The sequence below is a fragment of the Nelusetta ayraudi genome, unplaced genomic scaffold (genome assembly GCF_046127955.1).
Source record: "Nelusetta ayraudi isolate G7.1 ecotype Tasmania unplaced genomic scaffold, CSIRO-AGI_Nayr_v1 ptg000042l, whole genome shotgun sequence".
Taxonomy (NCBI): domain Eukaryota; kingdom Metazoa; phylum Chordata; class Actinopteri; order Tetraodontiformes; family Monacanthidae; genus Nelusetta; species Nelusetta ayraudi.
In genome coordinates, this window is record NW_027466092.1 from 16,756,226 (window position 1) to 16,775,606 (window position 19,381).

The window sequence follows — 19,381 nt, forward strand, 5'->3', positions numbered from 1 at the left end:
GTTTGACAGCGGAGGCTCCGCATCTGGTGGAGGCACTGCATCTTCCCGCCGCATCCAGCTAACATCACCTGCATTCCCAGACTGCACACACACTCTCCCGGTCCGCAGGGAAATCACTCACGTCCTTTCCGGAAACTTCCAGCGGCCCGACTTTTTCTGTTCTTCTGCAGGAGAAGAAGTTGAAGATGAACCAAAGTGATCTGAAATCTGTGCTCCGCTCCGCGGAGTTCGACTTCGAGCGGCGGTTCGACGAGAGATGGGCTCTGGGCTGGATGCAGGAGAACTGGTGGGTGCAGAGAGGACAGTGGGAACAAGGAGAACAAAGCGTCTTATTGACCAGCTCGCCGACACTTGTTTTTACTCCTTATGTAACACGCTCATGTGTGTGATGTCACATTTAAAAAAAATAAATAAATAAATGTATATATCTATATATGTATTTTAAAATATCTTATTTTTATTTTTATTTATTTTATTTTTCTTATTGAAAACATTTTATATTATATATTATATGTTTTTTATGGTAATATTCTTATATTAGTCAAATCGTATGCACATGCAATTGAAAATCAAAACCTAAAGCTCTCGTGAAGAGTTTCAGTGACGAGTGACCTCCTCACTGAAACAGAACAGCAGGGGAACCTCGTTGGACCGCATTCATGGGGCCCCGCAAGAGTGAAAGCAGTCAGGGAGGAAGTGAGGAGGGAGTCAGAGAGGAGCACATTGCTCATTCCACCACTGTGCACGTGGATGCGCACCTTTCCTTGTTTAAGTTTGCCTAATGCATGCTGTAATTGTGTTAGCACGAGATAATATAAACTGAAAAAAATACGTATAGAAGCCTATTGAATATCTGACACACAGGGTTTGAAAATGAAACCCTAATAATTCATCTTCATCAACTTCCTTTATCCAGAATCTCTTACCCACAACTTAGAGCAGTGATAAAATTGCATAAACTGAAACAGTAGATTACATCATCTTGATCATGTCCACACTGTAACATATATAGTGCTCCATAAATGTTTGCGTGACTTAAAGGCTAAGAGGCTATTTCCCTAGCTAATAGCTATTGTTATGTTTGCTTCCAGTAACAAGTCGTTCCTCTTCTGTGGCCTGTACGCTGTGTTCGTGTTCGCCGGCCAGCACTTCATGAGAGAGCGCCAGAAGCTGAACCTGCGACGGCCTCTGGTGCTGTGGTCGCTCAGCCTCGCCATCTTCAGGTGAGACATGACCACACACATTCCATGTCCTTTGTCACAGGCTCTGTGTTTAAAGAAAAAAAACAGTCTCAGAGCCTCTATGGCAAATATGGATGTTCTGTCTCATGATACCACTTATTTTCACCAGTGATGGCGCCAAATCCCCGAACAAGCAGCTTTATTGCATTAATTAAACCATTAGTCCCTGTGATGATGTGTTCCCTCTGCAGTATCCTGGGAGCTTTGAGGACAGGCTTCTACATGATGAATATCATCAATACCAAGGGCTTCAGGGGCTCGGTGTGCGACAACAGCTTCTACAGCGCCCCCGTCAGCAAGTTCTGGGCATACGCGTTTGTCCTGAGCAAAGCCCCAGAGCTGGGTGAGTCCTCCTCTTTCAGCAAATCATCATCAAAGTATCCACATTCATTTGATCATGTTAAGTGTAACAATGGTGGTAGTCAAGACAAAACAATAAAGTTTGGACAAAGTCCTTCTATAAAGTCTTGCCTACACATGGATTTACGACACCATTTCACTTACGACTTATCCGTGCAGGCCATGAAAACGGCCTGATCTACTGAATGATGTCCTGGATTGCTGGAAATACAGCTAGTGCATAAACTAATGCTTTTGCTGATGTGTACGAAACTAGAAAATGAAGAGACGTTCTATATTGTACTTTTCATCCGTGTCAAAAAGCTACTTTGCAGGGGATTGGCTGATAATTTTGCCCGTTTGGCTATAACAATGCAGGTGATTGGCTTTTTACTAAAAGAGGATGTGCGCAACCTTTTGCCATCCCAGAATTCTCCATTCAAAGTGATCTGAGTACTCTGTCCCCCTATCGACGGCCTCTTGTTTAATATTGGAGCATGTCGTGACTCACCGTGAACGCCACTTTAAATGTGAGCAAATGACTCCTGGCTGTCGACCAACAACTGTAAAGGTATTTTTTCCGACTCTGACACGTGTCTCTGACACGCCACCCACAGGTGACACAGCGTTCATCGTCCTCCGCAAGCAGCGCCTCATCTTCCTTCACTGGTACCACCACATCACCGTGCTGCTCTACTCCTGGTTCTCCTACAGGGACCAGGTGGCCGGCGGCGGCTGGTTCATGACCATGAACTACGCCGTCCACGCCTTCATGTACTCGTACTACGCGGTGCGGGCGGCCGGCCTGCGGGTGCCACGGCCCTGCGCCATGTTCATCACGGCCTCGCAGATCCTGCAGATGATGATGGGGCTGACCGTGGTGGTGCTGGTGTACAACTGGATGCACACTGAGCACTGCCCGTCGTCCATGGACAACATCACGTGGGGCTCGCTCATGTACCTCAGCTACCTAGTCCTGTTTGCCATGTTCTTCTATGACACCTACCTCAAGGGCGGCTCCAAAGCCAAAGGAACCAAAGGGGAATAACCACTCGAGGAACCTTCCGTACGTTTATTAACTAACAGCAAAAGGGAATGTGAGTCACAGCAATTAACCAGCCGCTGACCTTATATTTTCAGTAACCACTAAATATGTGGAATGTGGGAGTTAGATTACCTTCACACAATCCCCTAACCTGAACTTCACTGATAATACTGCATGGGGTCCCGTCCAACATCTACTTTGACCCCACACATCGCCATAAAGATAGAGCCTCACCTATTCCCTTATTCCTTCGCGCGACAAAAGGGAGAAAAGTCCTCAAAGATTAAGACTCTGACTACTTTTGACCTGTGGTGAGATCACAATCTAGTCAGAACATTGGAACAAAGTCAAAAATAACAACTGCACTTAGATACAATTATTATTATCATATATGATAACTTGTAAGTGGATGCAAAATTATTTTTATAAACATTATTTTTGACAGAACGTTTATTTAGCTATTTAATTAAAAAGGGAATTTAGTCTAACTTACATGCAATGAAAATACGGCATTATGCAAATTAAAGTAGCATTGCAGTAAAAAAAAAGAAGAAAAAAAAGAGTTGCTAAGATATCTTTAAAACAAAGAAACATCAAAAAATTAAATAAATTCTTAGAAACGTTAATCTGTTAGTGGCCAAGAAGACTTGAACAACATCAAATCAGTCAAAAAAAAGTGAAATGGGGGAAATTAGGAACAGTACGCCTCCCTTTATTCTTTGTGAAATGCGAGGCTGTAAAGAAGACTAGTCTTAATGTTCATCAAATTATCCTGATTTCAGTCATCCCACTATCTTCCACATGCTTCATCAGTACTTCACTACTGGTGGTTAAACTCTGGCAGTTTGCTACTCAAGCTGCCTTCCTGATCATTTCCAGTACATGGAGGAACAGAACTCCCAATTAGTTGCCTTTACATCTCTGAATACAACCACTGCTGAAATCCTGTGTGAGCACTCATTAAGTAGCCAGAACGGAACAAATGTGTAAATAATTTGAATGTATTTATTTTCTTACTGGGGAGCTGAACCTGACTAAAGGTTTGTTTCTAAAATACATTTAACAATTAACTTTGCCATCGATTGATGAAATTGATTCATTGATGATGTCTTCCGTCCTGTGTGGGAGAATTGTTCCCAACGCCGCTTACATGTGAACCAGGGGGTTGCAGGTTTGATTCCACCGTTACTCACACTCTTATATCAACTCTAACCACTGGACTTTGTTATTCAACAACTCGTCGCTGCCTCATTCTGTCTGTATTTTAAATGACTTACAAGTACGAAATCACACATAGCTTCATGGTGACCCAACCTGCAAATTTGTTAAAACACTATTAAAACTTGAATGAACTTCTTGTGTTTAAGGGGATTTTGTCCTTTTGTTCTATCTCTATCTATTTATCTACAAATCTATCTTTTTTATTTATGGATTGAAATTCAAATTTAGAGTGCACCATTGATCTTTCTATCACTGTCTAACCTGGAATGAGAGTGACTGGGCTGATCCCAGCCATCTTGTGAGATATGGCGGGAGGTTTATTGCAGGGGGCAACACAAAGAGACAAACAATTATCACACAATTAGAAAAAGTCTTGAACAGCAGACTGAACAATTTCATAGAGAAGCATGGATTACTCTCGGATAACCAATATGGATTCCGATGTAACCGATCAGCATCACAGGCTTTAATAGAACTAATCAAAGAAATTACCAATGCCATGGACAAAAAGAAATATGCGGTGGGGGTATTCATTGATTTAAAAAAAAAAAAAGCATTTGATACAATCAACCATGACATACTAATAAACAAACGAGAACAATATGGGATCAGAGGGGTAGCGCTAAAGTGGTTGAAGAACTATTTAAACGACAGGAGTCAGTTTATGAGCATGGGAGGCATAAGCGAAGTAAGCGACGGCTTAGGGCCCCAAGGCCACTAGGGGGCCCCAAAGAGCAATCAAAAAAAAATTCTACATTTTTTTTCCATGTATAAATGATGATTTCTATATGATCAAAGATATATTATTGTACAAAAACATACTTTCAACAGAGTGCAGCTGCTGATGTAGACCTAGTGATTCTTAATGCCTCTGTACCTCACTTTGTGCATCACTTGGAATGTTGTGTAGCTCTTTTAGCTGTGCTACCCTTTGAGATTGAAAACCATATGTGGCACCCTGGACGTGATCCATGATGCTTTCATTGAAATTATTCCTATTAAGTTTGCATTGGTATTACTTACGTTTCTGATTATTTTACCTTTGGAGATACAGCAACAGCATCATTTCAACGTGTAATACATACATGTGTAAAAACATGGCCATCAATAGGATGTAAACAACACTGCCAAAGCTGCATTGAACTCATTGCAGGTGTGTGAATGATCAACAATCAATACTGGCTGAAATAGAGGGCCCCAAAATCATATTTTGCTTAGGGCCCCATGGAGGCTTGGGCCGGCCCTGGTTGGCCATAGTGTGTGGTGTGCCACAGGGATCTGTGCTGGGACCTAAACTTTTCATCATTTACATCAACGACCTATGTAAAATATCTCAAATACTGAAATTCATCCTGTTTGCCGACGATACAAATACTCTTGGTTTAGGTGAGAATCTACAGCAGCTTTTGGACACAATCACTTCAGAATTGCTGAAGATAAAATCTTGGTTTGATGCAACAAGTTATCACTAAATTTACGTAAAACAAAATTCATCATATTTGGTAACAGGAAGATAAATAAAAATGCAACGGTACATACAGAGGGGGTCAATATCGAAAGGGTACAGGAAATCAAATTTCTTGGGGCGACAATCAATGACAAAATTTGCTGGAAATCTCGCATACAGCACATCTGCACAAACATATTTAGGAGTATATCAATAATGTTAAAAGCGAAGCATTTCTTAAACAACAATTCCCTCCGCACTCTGTTTTTCTCACTGGTTCCACCATTTCTCACCCATTGTGTAGAGTTTTGGGGTAACACATATAAAAGTTCCCTAGAGCCACTATTCATCCTCCAAAAAAGAGCCATAACAATCATTCATAATGCTAAATTCCTAGAACATACCAATCCACTATTTATTAAGTTGAAAAATAATCAAATTATATATTGTAGAATTTATAACCGCACAATTATTGTACAAAGCCAGAAATAACTTGTTACCAAATCAGTTATAGCAAATGTTTCATGAAAGAGAGGGAGGATATAATCTAAGGGAGCAGTTAAACTTTAAAACACAGTCATGTCGAACTACAATAATAAAAAAAATGACATAACTAACAACTGGGTGAGGCTTTGGAACAAGTGTGGAGTTGAAAAAATGTCCAACCATCAATCAATCTAAAAATAAATATAAACAAAAGGATTTGGGATAAAGACAGGGAAGAGGGCATATGAAGTTCAAAGTTATCATTCGGGTATTTATGTATATGTATATATATGTGTGTGTGCGTGTGTGTGTGTGTGTGTGTGTGTGTGTGTGTGTGTGTGTGTGTGTGTATACCTTAACTGGTATACTCAGTGTTACGTCCTCCTGGTGAACCCAGTTGGTGGACAAACACGAGACAATCAAAAAATCAAACGAGTCTCAATGAAAGTGAACAAAGGATTTATTATGATAAATTAACGCAAGGTGGGGGAGGACGGGGCAAGGTGACTGTGCCAAAATAAATGAAATCAATATAACAAAAGCAGGCCTGCCTGGCTGAACTCTAAAGGAAAACAAACAAGATGCCTCACTGGCTTATCTAAAAAAAGGTCTCCAAAAACGTGTGGCACAACCAATAAACCTAGTGGGATAACAACAAATCAACTACGTGCGTGCAAAATGTATAGGGTACCCCAACTTACCTACTCCCTCAAACCTCCCACCACAAATCAGACAAAGAAAAACCATGTGTCTGAGCAAACGAACAAACAGCAGGAGCAAGAGAGCTTGAAGGCCGCAGACCTCCTCCATTTTATTAGGTAGCCTCCGTCTTGATAGGCCAGCTGGAAAGACAGGAGGCCAATAGGAGGCGTGGCCTGAGCACCTGAAAGAGAAGGAAAAACACGAAGGGGGGGACACAAAAACGCACACTATCTGCTTGACACGCAACACTCAGAATGTTAAAAATGTATGTATAATTATAGATGTTTATATTGCACATGTAACACATATATATATATGTATATATATACATATATATATATATATATACATATATATACATATATCTATATATACATATATATATATATATATATATATATATATATATATATATATATATATACATATATATATATATACATATATATATATATATATATACATTATTTATAAATAGCTCATCATACTTGAAATTGTGTGGCAGTAACCATACATTTTGGTTTTGGTGCATTTTCATTTTCATTTTAATTTTCAATTTTATTTTTATTTTTCTATTCTTTTGGTTTGTTTTTAGTACATATATATTTTTTTTAGGACAGCAATAAGAAGCAGCTAAAGGGCGTTGTGAATAGGGGTAGGTTTGGATAAGTCAAGTACTTATTACTTCTCCTTTCGAGCATATTTAAGTTGGGGACATTTGTTTTTGTTGTTGTTGTTTTTTCTTTGAGTATTAGGCTTACATATTTCTATTATTGTATCTTTTTATTTCCTTTTCCTTCTTTTTATGCTTGAATAAAGAACTAAATAAAATAAAATGAAAAACAATTATCACCCTCACTTTGTCTTTGAGAGATGCCGATTAATTTCACAGGCACGCCTTTGACTCAGGGGAAGAAGCCATCTCCTCATAAAATCAAATGACATGTTTTTAGCGCCCTCGTGTGGCCAAACTGTTTCCACGCTCTTAATTAACACCATCCAGCTGCGGGGCCGCCAACTCCGCGAAACCAAAAACATCTGGGTGAATGTTCTGCTCCACGACGCACGCGTGGAGACACGTGACGATGCATTGAGGCTCAGTTATGGAAATGAAGGTATCCTGGGCAGAAGTGACTTACTGATTAGTTTACAGCAATGGAATGTGTTAATTCTAGTATGTAAATCTTAAACTTGCAAATGCTATAGTAGTGTATTATTCCAGTTTATTTTTTTACTTTTTGAAGTTAAGTTAAACAGGAAAATAAACTACATTTCGTCACCAAAATTAATTAGCCTACTAATTACTAATTGAGAGTTGGGACTCAAGTGTTACGCTCTACACCACATCGATCCTTTACCGATAAAGTAGCAGCACAACTAACTAACTAACTACAGTTCTCTTGACACACGACTAATTGTCGTCTGTGTTTCTACATAGCAGAACCGCTGGCGTCACCGGTGCTTTCTGGGAAATACATTGGGACCGTACGGGGGTGGAAAAAAAGGAACCGGGAACAAGGAATACAACACCGCTGTTGCGAAATGTATTTTCCAGGAATTAGACAGGGTACAATATGAACCAAGATTTAGACTACGTCATTACCATAACAACAACAACACGTGCTGCTAAATGAAGACAAAAAAAAGTCAAATAAAAGCCCGACACACGTGTGTAAAAATGTATTGATATGTAAGTCAATACGCTATGAAACTATATAAAACACCAACTATGAGGTGACAGGGATTAAGTGGCGACCATACACTTGGCAGCCAGTGCTGGAGTAAGGGACGACGAGGAGGGGGCGGGGTTTCCAGCGCGAGGCTGCAGCTGCGGTCTCCGCTGCGAACAGCCGCAGACAGGCCTGCGAGGGATGGCCAACAAGGGGGCTCCTGGTTGACTTCTCCCGCATGGACTCATTCTCGTTGGTGACAATGAAAGGAGAATCTGTGAACAGACCAGAAAATATTTATTCAAGTGTTTTGAACGGCTGAGGCGAAGAGCGAACCTGAAGTTTAAACTTTTTACTTCTTCTTTTGAATTTTTATTTTTTTCCACAAGAGGTAAGTAGAGCCCGCAGATCAGCTCAGCAGAGAAGAAAACAAAGAGGACAGGACAATTTAAAAAAAAAACAACCTAATATATAAACATATAGGATTGCATTAAAGTAGCCATATCTCTCACCTTTCTGTATAACCCTCTAGATTTAGTTTTTGCTATGATTAATACATAGAAAATAAACATCTAATAACTTCCATGATGGTATTTAAGTCGGGGATACTGCTGACTCAACTGTAAATCTCCGCCTCAGAATTGTGTCATTGATTTTAATCTTTTAAACAACAATTCTAAGCAAAAGGATTTTGTATTATGTCTCGTCAAAGAATTCTAAACCTTTTCTGCGCGTTTTCCTCTTAATTCAAGGAATCGGGTTTAGGATGACAAGCAGAACTTGAATTGTTTGCTAAACTAAATGATGGTTGGAATGGAACAGAATCCTGAGGGTCATACTTGTGTGTGTGGCTGTTGTATTTGTTGTTGTTGCAGTGGAGGTCTTCACGTGGCTGCCATGGCCCTGTGGATGGTCCTCCCACTCAGCCTGCCTGTCTTCACTATAACAGGAATATGGCTTGTGTATGTATCTTAGAGTACAGAAACTTTTTTTTTTTTTTGCAAACTGAGCCGTCTGTTCATTAGGCTGGCTGATGTGATGTTACAATACACGTGTGTTTGCAGCCTCAGCTGGCTGAAAGAAGTCGAACAATGCATAACAGTTACCTTATATGGAGGAAGAGAATTGTTGTTTATTCTACGAGCACTCTCAGAGAAGGGGTGTCCCTGAAATTCCAGGACTTGCGCAGGCTGCCGGCTGTCTGCTTTCCCCTTTTTTCCTCACTCAGAGCATCCATAGCTCAGCCACAAGCAAACAGCTGTTTGTGCGGCGGCAACAGCTTGCTTTGTGGAGAAATCGACACAAATGAACGTCGTAATGTGCAACATTGACATGTGAGATGAAACACCCTTTTTTGTCATTCGCAAAAAAATGAGGTGATAAACAATGTTAAGTTAACTAAAATAGTTTGCAGCTAAAAGTTAAACCTGACTTGCTTCCTGGTCAAGTTAATAAGGCATAAAAAGTTAAAGTCCACACACTCAACCTAGCTCAAAGCCACACAAATGCCCAAAGGACAATTTAAATTTCATGAACAAAGTAATAATTTTAAATTCGGATGTTGTTATATCACTGGGGGTTTGTTGTCTATTTTACTGATGCTTCGGTATTTATAGTTACAATCAGCGTTAGTAAGTTCAGATGTTATCCTTGAAAGAAATTGACCCACTAGTCTTGAATATCAAAGCTAAAACTGTGCTCTCAATAACACACACATTTGATTTCAAGGCACACCAGCAAAAACTACAGTCACAGTGGTTAAAAATGTGAATTTCCACTATACTGTGTTTTGTCTGTTTAAATAGTTGCTGAAATTAGAAAGTCTTCCGAGATAATGCGTTTAACTTATTCAAGAGTGACGAGATCAGTAAGAGCCAGTCAATTATTCACACAAACACCACATTAAACCATTAGCTAATCGTTAATTACCAAGTTAGAGAAAATTCTGCTCATAGGGTGATGATAGTTGAAACAGTTGTTGAAGAAAAGATGATGTCTGACACCAATCAAATTCCTAATCAGTGATTTGATGCCTCATTTATTTCAGTCAATATTGTTGAACTGATGGATTTTCAGACGTGATGATTGTTCTTCCTTTGTTGTTTTTTTTGCAGATACGTGATGGCCCTGCACAATCAGCATGTGTGTCCTGTCCAGAACTGGTACATCCATCGCACACACGCACACATAAAACTGTTGAGATTTCCATGCAAATGTATTTTCTATCCCTCGAGGCATAAAAAAAGTTGCTTTTAGCCATATTTTCTATAGGCTTGCAGTCATGTGACCCATCATTACGAACATACAGTGCGCAGTAGATGTAAACACATGCCAAAGAACATGTCTTATAACATGTTACGAGTCACGAGGGAGGCTTACGACAAACTGCCGTACAACAAAAGCAAATAATGCAAATTGGTTTCAAATGGAAAGAGGAGGAAGCTGAGTGTGTGCCAGAGCTGCAGTTGGATTTAACACACGTCAGAGTTCTTCTCACAGAGAAGCACCTTCCCAGCTGGTACCACAAACATTTAGTTCAGCAGCTGTACTGAGCTTTTCAGGGCTTTGTCAGCGTCAGAGGACACCTGTGTAAGCGCCTCCACAGAGAGAACCTACACATGTTTTTAGGTTATTAGTTCAGACAAGTTAATGCATGATAAAGCAGAGAGAGGAGCCCACAGAGGCCAAAAGGTGTTGTCAGTAATCTTACTTACTAATGGAATGTGTCACAAATCTATTGGATTTATCACACATCTCCACGTGTGTTAGAGTCAATACAAACAGTTTGTAAAGGGGAGGATCTCTAAATAAAACTGGGAGATGGAACTATTGCAGCTGGTCAGGATATAACCAGCTGCAATGAATCCTTGTTGTTTTAGCTGTGTTGAAAGGTTATAGTGTGCAGTTACAGCAAGTTCTAAAGTGTTTATTAGTGATATTGAAAGAACAACAAAAACTCAACTCAACTCAACTCAACTCAACTTTATTGTCAAACATGGCATACATAAATACTGGACATATGATATGGATGAAATTTCTAATACAAATTGAAATACAGCTATTGTAAATAAATGTTGCCAATCTTTACAGATCTTCCAGAAACAGAGTCCTATTGCAATCAAGGCAAAGTTCACAGCAAACCATAACTAAGCAACCTCGCTATTTAACTCGACCTCACCTTATCAAAGTAAATTGTGAAAATATTACACTGTGCGCATGGGGTGTGAGTGTATGACTAGCACGCCTTGATGAGAGAAAGAAGTGATTGTTTGTTCCATCGCTCTACTCGTATCTTACTATTGAGCATGGGCTGTTCTTGTATTTGTAGGTGGCGCTGTAGAGGCTAGTGGATTAATTACTCATGTTTCGTAAATGTTTTAGAAGTGTTGACCTGTTTTGAGCACCTTTAGTAGGTCAAATGTGGAGACTCATGAAATCTACGTGTCAATATATGATTAGTCAGCATTTGATGAGACAAACAAGTCCATTTTTGTTTCACTGCTCTCAGACTTTCCAGGTGGCTGCAGGGGCCATTTATATGTTTGTGGATGGCTTAAAAAAAAAATCTTCATATTGTTGTAATAATCACTGTGTGTCTGTGATATATTTGATTTTGAAGCCGACAACATGTATGTACTTGTACTTTTTAGTCTGAGGCTTATATATGCAGATTGTGCACTTCCTGTTTATTTTTGGTGAGAGGTTTCAGCTGATGAAGTGTGTAATACCAATGCATAATATATTAGACTTGCTTGTGCCGTTCCCCAAAAAATCACTAAAATCCCTCTTTCCTTTTTTCCCCTTGTTAATACGTAATTCACTTTAACCTGTTGTCGTTTAAATGTCTTTTCAAGGCCCTCGTCACAAATATCCCAGTGATTCCACATTAATGAAGGTCTTCATAAGGTGCCACAACAGAGCTCCATTAACTAATAACCAGCAGCTGCAGTGAAGCATCTAACCTTGATTCCATTGAGAGAGTTATGAACAGTTGCCTAGTGTAACTTCAGTGTGCACGCTATGATGAGCGGGACACAGAGTAAAAGAGTGTGACCTGGTATCTATCTCTATATCTCTATCTTGATGTAAACTTTTGACCTCCTTCAAACGTGCAAGTGATTGCAAGCATTTTCTCTGCGTGTGTTTATGTTTCCAGGCTTTATAATGCGTCCTGTGAAGTGCAGCTGCCAATGCAGATGGGGCCTGTTCTGTGCTGCACGCTGGACAACATACCTCTCATCAGGTCAGATATCCTGGCCTGCTGGCTGTGCAGGAATGTCTCCTGCCAAATCAGCTTTTCAAAATGTCATTTACCCCCCTGCTTTTTATCCTTTGTCCTTGTTGTTAAAATTTTTCTTAAATTGCTTTTTGGCTCCTCAGTCTCCCACAGTACACTGGGTGCGACCCCATAAGAATCAAACCTCTCTCTCTTTCAGTTCCAGACGTGCCTTACATAAAGTTACAGAAAATGGGACAAAAGAATGACAAAAATAAACAATGGGGCTGTTTTAGTGTTGATATTATAGACACGTGAATGATTAGAGTGTGTCCTGGTCCGTCAAAAGTCACAAACCATGAAGAACCATATTCCTCATGGTTTGTGCAAGTGGTTGTCTAGCACACAGTTACAGTTGCCGCCAGTAATTCAGGTGGTGTTGAAAACACCTGGTTCACAATAGAATAGAACCCCTTTATTAATCCCGCATTGGGGAAATTAGTATGATTACAGTAACAAAAGTAGTGCAAAGAGAAGGAAAATTGTATCAACTAAAAAGAAATCAAGAAATAAAAAACCAAAAATACAGAGTAAGAAGGAAAAACAAGACATTTACATGTTTACAATGTTATGAACAGTTGGATTATTTAAAGTATTCTACATAATTCTGCTGACACATAAATAAGCGTCTCATTGCACCTTTATGAAATGTATTTAACTGTAGGTTTCACCTTTTCGATTAAATTAACCTTTTTTAAAAAAAAAAAAAAGAAAAAAGAAATTGGCTAATTCCTGCACTAATGCTGCTAATCTCATTGTTTTTTCTTCTCACCACTTTTTCCTGAAACGCCACTGATTGAAAGACTGGCTCTGGTCTTATTCTGACTATGAAACAATGAATAATTGTAATTGGTGAGATTCAGATGTCTTGCAAAGTTACAAATGTGACTGTCGGGCTCTTGCAGCTGTTGCAGAATTTGTCCGTACTTGTCTGATTCAAGCTCTCCACTCCACTTTCACACACAAATCGTGAAATGTGAACTCTAAACACTGAAATGTGAGCTGTAAAAGACTTCTGGAGATGTAATTACAGGTCTCATTTTATCCCTGACGTCCCTGTAAGACGTGCCATTGTTTTGTTTTTTGTCAAAATAAAGTGCTGATTTAATGTTTCACACTGAGAGGAAGTCTGGGCCAGCTGGAAAGCCAAATGGGGGTCACTGGTGGTCACTGGTGGGCTTTGGACTTGACTGAACTTGCACTAACTCCTCCTCCTCCTGTGACCCCCACCCCTGTCCTCCACCTCTTGCAGCAAATGTGGAACGCTCCCACCTGAAAGTTGCTTTTTCAGCCTCATCTGCAGCACCGGATCCTTCATGGGTGAGTTTCAATGCGGCACTGTTTCAGCCGCATAGCTGTCCTGTTTCAACACAACACCAGACTCTGTGCACTCTCAAAAAAAAAAAAAAAAATTCTCAGCTGCTCCAACCAAGCTTACCCACTTTGTTTCAACCGTATATCTGAGCAAAACATGCATTCCATGAAAGACTGTGTCTGGCTATAGTCTGTTAGGAAGATTTGTTGAACTTGAAAAGTCTCAGACACAGCAGTGAACAGTGTTAGCTGATGGCTGCCACATGCCTGCAGGGTGACCCTGAATCACCTCTTCTCTGGTCGACCCTCAGCTGTGTTTGGCCGACTGTCAGCGTGCACGGCTGGAAATTTCCTCAGACATCAAAAGCGTCTGCTTTTTTTTATTTAATGGTGCTCTCATAACAATACAGGGTTTATGTTTGTGCGGCGCTGTGTTTAACTATGAGGTGCGGTGCGAGTGGAGCTGAAGAGATTAGAAACCTGCAGAGTGCAGAGTGCAGAGTGCTTTGTAACTTTGTGGGAAGTTACAAAGCACAAACACTTTGTTACTGTACTCACACAGATGTTCAGGGACCTGTACTTTACTGACGTGTTTGTTGTTGTTTTTTTTACTCGGTACATTTTTGCTCAAATATCTGTACTTTCTGCTCCTAACATTGGAAAAACGTGCCTGTTACTTATCGTTATGTGTTATTAAAAGTGTAAACATCAAATAATGAATATATATATGAGTTTGGTTGTGCTGCAGTTGAAAAAAAAATAGCAATGAGGGAAGCAAAGGTGTTAAAAGTGATCCAGATGCTCGTCAAGACCTCTGGCCACTTCTGTCCAGAACATTCTGTCAGAACAGTTTTCATTTTGCAAAATTGATATTGTTTCATTAATGGTATAAAAAAAAAAAAAAAAAAAGATTCTTTGACTTGAGCAAAGGAGTTGTTTTTGCTGCCTCTGCTGCTGAGACACAAACAAGCAGATGCGAAGCAGAATCTCGCACTTTGTCATTGAATGCTGTGATGTCTTTTAAGTTAGTCTGTTTGGTTAATTATTTTTCTTTTTTTTTCTCATTCTTTTGTGTCCCATCATGGTCCGTCAGTGATGCTGGTTGGCCTGTTGCGCTACGCCCATGTGATCGAGAAGCATGAGAACAGCATCCTCAACACCTTTGGCCTATTAACAGCGTGGATCTGCGCCGCCGGCCTCATCATGGTGGGAAACTTCCAGGTAGCCTCTCTGATCACAGCTGCACAGTTGGTGACGCTCATTTTTGTGGGTCGGCCATCAGCTGAATCACAAGAGCAGAAATGTGTCTGCCGGTGGCGTTTGTTAATAAGCAACACGGTGCTCAGTGTTGTAATTTCCCGCCGATGTGTTGGTCTATAACTCGGTGCTAAAAGTAGCAATGCCAGGTGTTAATAAGATACTGTTAGTGACATTAATTGTTAACACATTTGGTTAATGGGGTTGGGGATGATTCAGTGGTAACTAATAATTATCCAACCAAAACAAAAATTATGAGTGGCCTTGTTCTTTACCTGGCTCCTGTCTCGTTAACAGATTCTGAGTGCAACCTGTGTTGTGGGACTCTTAGTAGCAAATGGTTCAGCTCATCAGCAAAGTGAATGTCGCACTGTGGTTTTTACTAATCCATATCCAAGATATTCAAACTATGCAGCGTTCAGTGTTTCAGTGAAGTGAATCCTTGTATATATTTTTTTCTTATTAAATTGTTATGAAGATAAAACTGCCTCTAAATCCTGAGTTGTTCCGGATTGGCCACTGAATGGGATTAGTCCACATGTCGGTGATGGTTCTGCTAGTTGAATAACGCTCAGCTGAGTCGCCCTCCCTGTTGTGTGCGTCGCCCCCCCGACTGCTTTTTATCTCGAAACAATCTGCTCTGATGTTGTGTTTGTGCTGTCTGCGGCCTTGATGCTGTCGTGTCGTAACGCTGCTGTGAACTTCGCTCACTTCTCTCTTCCCTCATGCCGATCTGTCTCATTCTGAAAGAAGAACTGACAGATTTACAGCAGGGGAGGAACTGCAGCTTGTGTTTGTTCATGTGGACAGAGAAAGAGGCTGTGTGTGCTGCGACACACCTGGACACGTGGACGGTTCTCTTTATTTTGGACAAAATACTTCTAACATGTGATACAACTTACGTTACTCAGTATTTGCAAGCAATGAGATATTTCACAGTGTTACTGCCTGCTGTAGTTTTCTTGAACTTAAACTCACCTCAGTTGGTCCCAGGGGCTCAGTTCAGCCTTAGTAGCCCTCATGATAGCATTAGTTAGCACTAGCATTATCAAGGAGCAGACTGGGGGCAAAGCATCTGTATGCCATTGAACAAGTTGTGTCTTTCTGTGGTAAAACACAAGAACTCCTCTTCTCTGTCTGCTCCTCCAACATGAATTACTAACACACACTGTTTACATACTGGATTTTTTTTTGCGAACCAAAACCAAAAAAAAAAAAGTGTAAGCGGTAACACGTGCGCACGTGTCCGTGTGTAGTCAGAGGCCAGAGCCGTGTTTGTGAAGAGTGTGAGGTTGCAGTCTCGGGTTTCATGTTGGGGGGCCCCATCACACTACATCACAGGGCACAGTTCATCCACAGGACCCCCTCACCTAGGCCAGCTCTCCCTCCACACTGATTGGCTGCTGGCTTCTCCACTCCACCTGGGACCTCTTACATAATGTCACTCTGGGTTTCCCTCAGAGTAAACATAGACAATGATGCACGGAAGGTGCGCTCGCACACACACACACACGCGCACACATACAAGTTTGTGATGTTCACGCCCAGTGTTAATGCTGTGATCAAGCGAGGCTGCTCAGTAGAGGCACTCGCTCGCATCCATCATGTTTTTTTTTCTCTTTGTTAAGTCTGGTGGTGGATTTCAGCAAAGCTTCTCCCAGTGATTGCCAAGATTTAAGATTTAACAATATAATGCTGAGCATATTAAATGGAATTGCAAAATCCATTTGGTAAAGAGTCTGTAGAAAACGCTGAATGTGACAACCTTTTAATCAAAAAATATACATATCTTTGAAGGTGATTGCATGAATATTGTATAAGACAGTATAAATGGACCAGTCAGGGTTTTTTTTTTGCCACTGGTGCAACTCCTTTTAGGTTTGAGAGGTGACTCACAGGTATTACCACCACACTCTCCAAGACAAACCTTCACTGTCATTCTTCATCTGCATTTGAAAGTGGAAGAATCCCATTTTTCCTTTTTTTCCCCCCCTCATTTTTTTTTCTTCCTAAAATGAATCTCAATAAATTCAACTTATAGTTTCTGCTTTGCTTCCAAGTTTTCACTGACCACCAGCTTCTTGAAATACGTATTTCTTAACAGCTTCCAGACTCATGATAAAAACAGACAGAGGCCTTCTGTTTGACTGCAGTGTGGCCCCTGCATTAACCCAGGGGAGGGTCTTTTCTCTGAAATGTGAATATTGTCGGCTCACACACGTGACACGTGCATATTGTTTTTCTTCCCTTGAATGCCAGAACTGCAGTAGGAGATTTTTTCTAAAAAGATCTGGGGGTAAGCGTATTTTATTCACTTGGATTTTGTTTTCACCATGAGTGCATAGTTGGGTTTGCACAACAATAAAGTGGACAAAATTGTGGTTTGGCTTGCATGCAAAACCCATTTTCTCAGTGTTAGGGGGCCGAGCCTTCAAGGACAACTTTCAGTGTTTCATTACTTCCTCAGTCTCCCTGATTTTCCTACTGGAATCTGCAGCCTCAGGCAGCCTGCAGGCTTTACTGAGGGCCAAAACAACACATAGACATCCAGAGACAAAGCAATATCCTGCACACCATTAATACTGGATAGCATGAGGAGAGACCTTTACTGTCATCCTGTCAATACAGCAGCATTTTGTTTGGAGGAATCCACTTCCACAAATAGCAGCAGTAATAATAAATAACAGTTGATAATTGTTTCTGTGAACTCAATGAAAACATAGAATATTTTCCTCTGACAAATATTAAGCCAGGCCATGGCTGACACGTCCCTGTGAAATGTGGGAGAAAACATGTATTATGCACACTTTTGATGATTCCGCTTTCTTCAGTGTCCCCATTTGTTTTCTCTCTCACGAACGTGTTTCTCCATCGGTGACACTGAACACGACGAGGAACTGTGTCCCACTCTGAGATGATAATGGCAGCGTCTGTCTCTCAAAACAGCTCCTCCTGCCGCAGATCGCTCTGTTAATTCTGCTCCTCAGATAATGTTGTCGCTCTGTTTATCTTGTGCAGGGTCAGATTGCTGCGGCCAGTGTGTCTTTGTGTGTCAGGGTTTTTTCTTTCCTAAATCGGCAGTGCTGGGTGACGGTTCATCTTGAACACAAACATTCTGTTACTCTCTCAAAAACAATAGCATCGCAAGCACAGTATAACTCAGACTTTGCACTTTCCCTGAGCCTTGATGGTCTCTGATGCATTTTCTGTTTGTGTGTTGATTCCAAGGTGGATTTTGCCAAAGTGCTGCACTACATCGGGGCAGGAGTGGCTTTTCCATGCAGCATGCTGTTTGTGTGTCTCCAGTCGGCGCTGACCTACCGACTGGCCAAGACGCAGGAGGAGTACTGCGTGGGCCACCTGCGGGTGGGGATGGCCCTGGTGGCCCTCGTCGCCCTCGTGCTCAGTATCCTCAAACAGCACTTGCCGAGGTTCAAGGCAGTTGTTAGCGTGGGTGGTGCTAGACGCCCCCCTGCTGGAGAAGATGTAGGCTTACAATATGCTTCTATGGGGGTCAATATTCCTGTGGTGGGAAGAATTAAAACATAGGAAACAGTACATCGGGTATTTAATGGTCAAGTGTGTAAACATTTTAAAGAAGCCCCAAAGTACACTGCTAGTTGTACTTGTACAGTATCCAAATTAACTAACCAACTTCAAGGCCTAAACATCTAATTTAATAAGAAATATACTACTTCAATTATATGTATTTTTTCAGATGGCAAAAGAATCAAATTGAGGATGATCAGATCGATGTTGTGTCATTATCCTTGACCTGTGGACCTCCAGGTGGAGTCTTCTTCTGCCAGGAGAGCTTCGTCCTGCAGCATGCCTCGGCCATCTTCGAGTGGCTCTACTGCATACTCATCATGCTCTTCTACGGGACGTTTGCCTTTGAGTTCGGGGACATGTCGGGAGATACCCTGCTCGTCTTGTCCAGAAGGGGGCGCTGTGCAGAGGTCTGCCTCAGAGAACAAGGCAGAGGAGGGCTGTCGACGCAGGATGTGGAGGCATCGAATGTGCGCATGGGAGAAGAGGCCAAAGGCTGGAAGCTGCAGGCGGCGCTGAAGCTGTTCCACGCAGTGATGACCAAAGAATGATGGCGATTGTTGGAAAGTTCTGGACAAATGGGATGGAGCAAATATGAGCATGGGAACAAGAGTTGTTTTTTTTGTTTTGTTTTTGTAAATGAAAACTTGACCACCTCTAATGCTGGTCATCCACCAAAAGTACCAGAATGTCCCAGCCAACAAATCATTTTGCCAAAGTCAAGCTAAAAAACAAAAGAAACACAAAAGAAAAAACACAGTGACATCATTAGTAAGAGTAAAATCATCACGTAGTCCGTTTTATGTACTATTTGATTCTGATGATTTTTCCTTC

The 19,381-nt window shown here is 41.0% G+C and overlaps 2 protein-coding genes across 2 annotated transcripts; both read left to right on the forward strand.

The window, feature by feature from the left end:
* On the forward strand, positions 1-3,977 carry LOC142893955 (very long chain fatty acid elongase 6-like). The gene is made up of 4 exons (XM_076034992.1): positions 1-286; positions 1,092-1,223; positions 1,433-1,584; positions 2,198-3,977. Exons 1-4 carry the CDS (start codon positions 186-188, stop codon positions 2,626-2,628), a joined length of 816 nt encoding a protein of 271 aa, XP_075891107.1. The 5' UTR covers positions 1-185; the 3' UTR covers positions 2,629-3,977.
* A 4,219-nt stretch (positions 3,978-8,196) lies between these two features.
* On the forward strand, positions 8,197-19,140 carry LOC142893954 (transmembrane protein 150A-like). Its single transcript, XM_076034991.1, has 8 exons — positions 8,197-8,542; positions 9,027-9,113; positions 10,266-10,313; positions 12,308-12,394; positions 13,680-13,747; positions 14,835-14,962; positions 18,227-18,404; positions 18,788-19,140. Exons 2-8 carry the CDS (start codon positions 9,049-9,051, stop codon positions 19,096-19,098), a joined length of 885 nt encoding a protein of 294 aa, XP_075891106.1. The 5' UTR covers positions 8,197-8,542; positions 9,027-9,048; the 3' UTR covers positions 19,099-19,140.
* The last annotated feature ends 241 nt before the right edge of the window (positions 19,141-19,381 follow it).